General features: G+C 46.4%; 1 protein-coding gene across 1 annotated transcript in view; it reads left to right on the top strand.

The window, feature by feature from the left end:
- LOC139373080 (NLR family CARD domain-containing protein 3-like) overlaps window positions 1–758 on the top strand; it is a 7,840-nt gene extending 7,082 nt beyond the window's left edge. Inside the window, exon 5 of the mRNA XM_071113166.1 lies at window positions 42–758. Coding sequence (XP_070969267.1) covers window positions 42–577 — 536 coding nt within the window. The 3' untranslated portion in view covers window positions 578–758. The remainder of the gene's footprint in view (window positions 1–41) is intronic.
- The last annotated feature ends 1,144 nt before the right edge of the window (window positions 759–1,902 follow it).

The raw sequence follows: 1,902 nt of genomic DNA, 5'->3' as shown, positions 1-1,902 counted from the left end.
CCCAAATACAGTATATTTCAATCCTGCTCTCCCCCATTTAGATGCCTGTGATCTGACACTGGACCCAAACACAGCACACAGAACCCTCTCTCTGTCTGAGGAGAACAGGAAGGTGGAATGGACCTGGAGGGAGCAGCCGTGTTCTGATCACCCAGAGAGATTTGAGGACTATGAACAGGTGCTGTGTAGAGAGGGTCTGACTGGGTGCTGCTACTGGGAGGTAGAGTTGAGTGGGAGGGCTTGTATCGCGGTAACATATATAGGAATCAGCAGGAGAGGAAAGGGTCCTGACAGTCGGCTTGGAGCCAATGACAAGTCCTGGAATCTGAACAGCTTTTATGACAGTTACTCTGCCAGGCACAATTATAAGAGAACTGACATACCTGTCCCCACGTCCCGCTCGAACAGAGTGGGAGTGTATCTGGACTGGCCGGCCGGCATGCTGTCCTTCTACAGCGTCTCCTCTGACACACTGACCCACCTGCACACATTCCACTCTACATTCACTGAGCCCGTCTACCCAGGGTTTTATGTAGGCGGTGACACAGGGACTGTGACCCTGTGTCAGGTAGAATAACCTCCTGTGTCCTGGAGGAACACCTGAGTCTTCAGAGAAGTCATACTCCTTCCTGTTCAATCACATCTGAGTGACCTGATGGGATATGTTTCACTCTAATCATGACATGAATATACCGTACATCTCTAAAGCTGACTGACCTTGTAACTAGAATCACCCCATTGCTGTAAAAAACCTCCCATTTAAAATCTCGAGTTGTTATTGCTTTTCTTTATTGTTTGTAATAAAATGTTTCTAGAATGTTCCGTTTTTTTTACGTTCTACTTTTAGATACAATAAGCATAGGTGCTGTTGGCGTCTTTCAATATTTTACTAAAGTAGGATACATTGTACATACCACAGGAGGCTGGTGGCACCTAAACTGGGGAGGACGGGCTCGTGGTAATGACTGGAGAGGAATCAGTAGAATGGTATCAAATAACTTAATGCCATTCCATTTACTCCATTCCAGATATTATTATCAGCCGTCCTCCCCTCAACAGCCTCCTCTGGTACAGACACTTATTTGATATTATTGAGAGACTGGGGCACAAGGCAGTGAGCTGCAATAGGTTACAGTACATGAATGGGCAAGGGTAAACATCACTTCATAGGTCTATCAAGTAGTATGCAAGTGCAGATAATCTCTGCATCTAGAAGAGGAGGTAAGAAGCACACTGCAGACCTGGTTTGACTAGTTGTGTGTGTGTGTGTGTGTGTGTGTGTGTGTGTGTGTGTGTGTGTGTGTGTGTGTGTGTGTGTGTGTGTGTGTGTGTGTGTGTGTGTGTGTGTGTGGTGTTTAGAGATCAATGCTGTGTCTTCACTGAGATTACTTTGATAGAGTTGGAATGGGAATTCTGGGAGATGAATCAAAGTGAAGGGGCGCAGACTCCCGGCCCGTGCCAGTCGATATGGTGGCGTGGTTAATTCGCCTAAGGAATGCTGTCGTCAAGCTAATGATAAACGGTGTTTGCCCTGGTTTTAGCCACGAGCATGCCCCTGCTCACAAAGAAAAATAGTGTTCGACCCGTGGTCTCTAATTCACAGTGGGGGGTGAGGGGTGCCACATAAATCAAACCTCTGCCTCAGTCCCACTCTGACAGGACAGGAGAGCCTCAGCAGATTGGGTTGTGGAGATATGCGTGTGTGTGTGTGTGTGTGTGTGTGTGTGTGTGTGTGTGTGTGTATGTGTGTGTGTGTGCGCGTGCCGAGGAGAGAGTTCTTCATGTTTAAACTGTGAAACATGAAACTAGGTTCTAATTACTTCAAACAAGACAATGTTAGTGCTTCGTTTTTGTAATGGGTTTTAATGACAGCATTTTATTAATCTGGATTTCTGCGCTTAG

The sequence above is a fragment of the Oncorhynchus clarkii genome, chromosome 18, assembly GCF_045791955.1.
Source record: "Oncorhynchus clarkii lewisi isolate Uvic-CL-2024 chromosome 18, UVic_Ocla_1.0, whole genome shotgun sequence".
NCBI lineage: Eukaryota > Metazoa > Chordata > Actinopteri > Salmoniformes > Salmonidae > Oncorhynchus > Oncorhynchus clarkii.
This window is presented reverse-complemented; position numbering and strand designations above follow the sequence as displayed.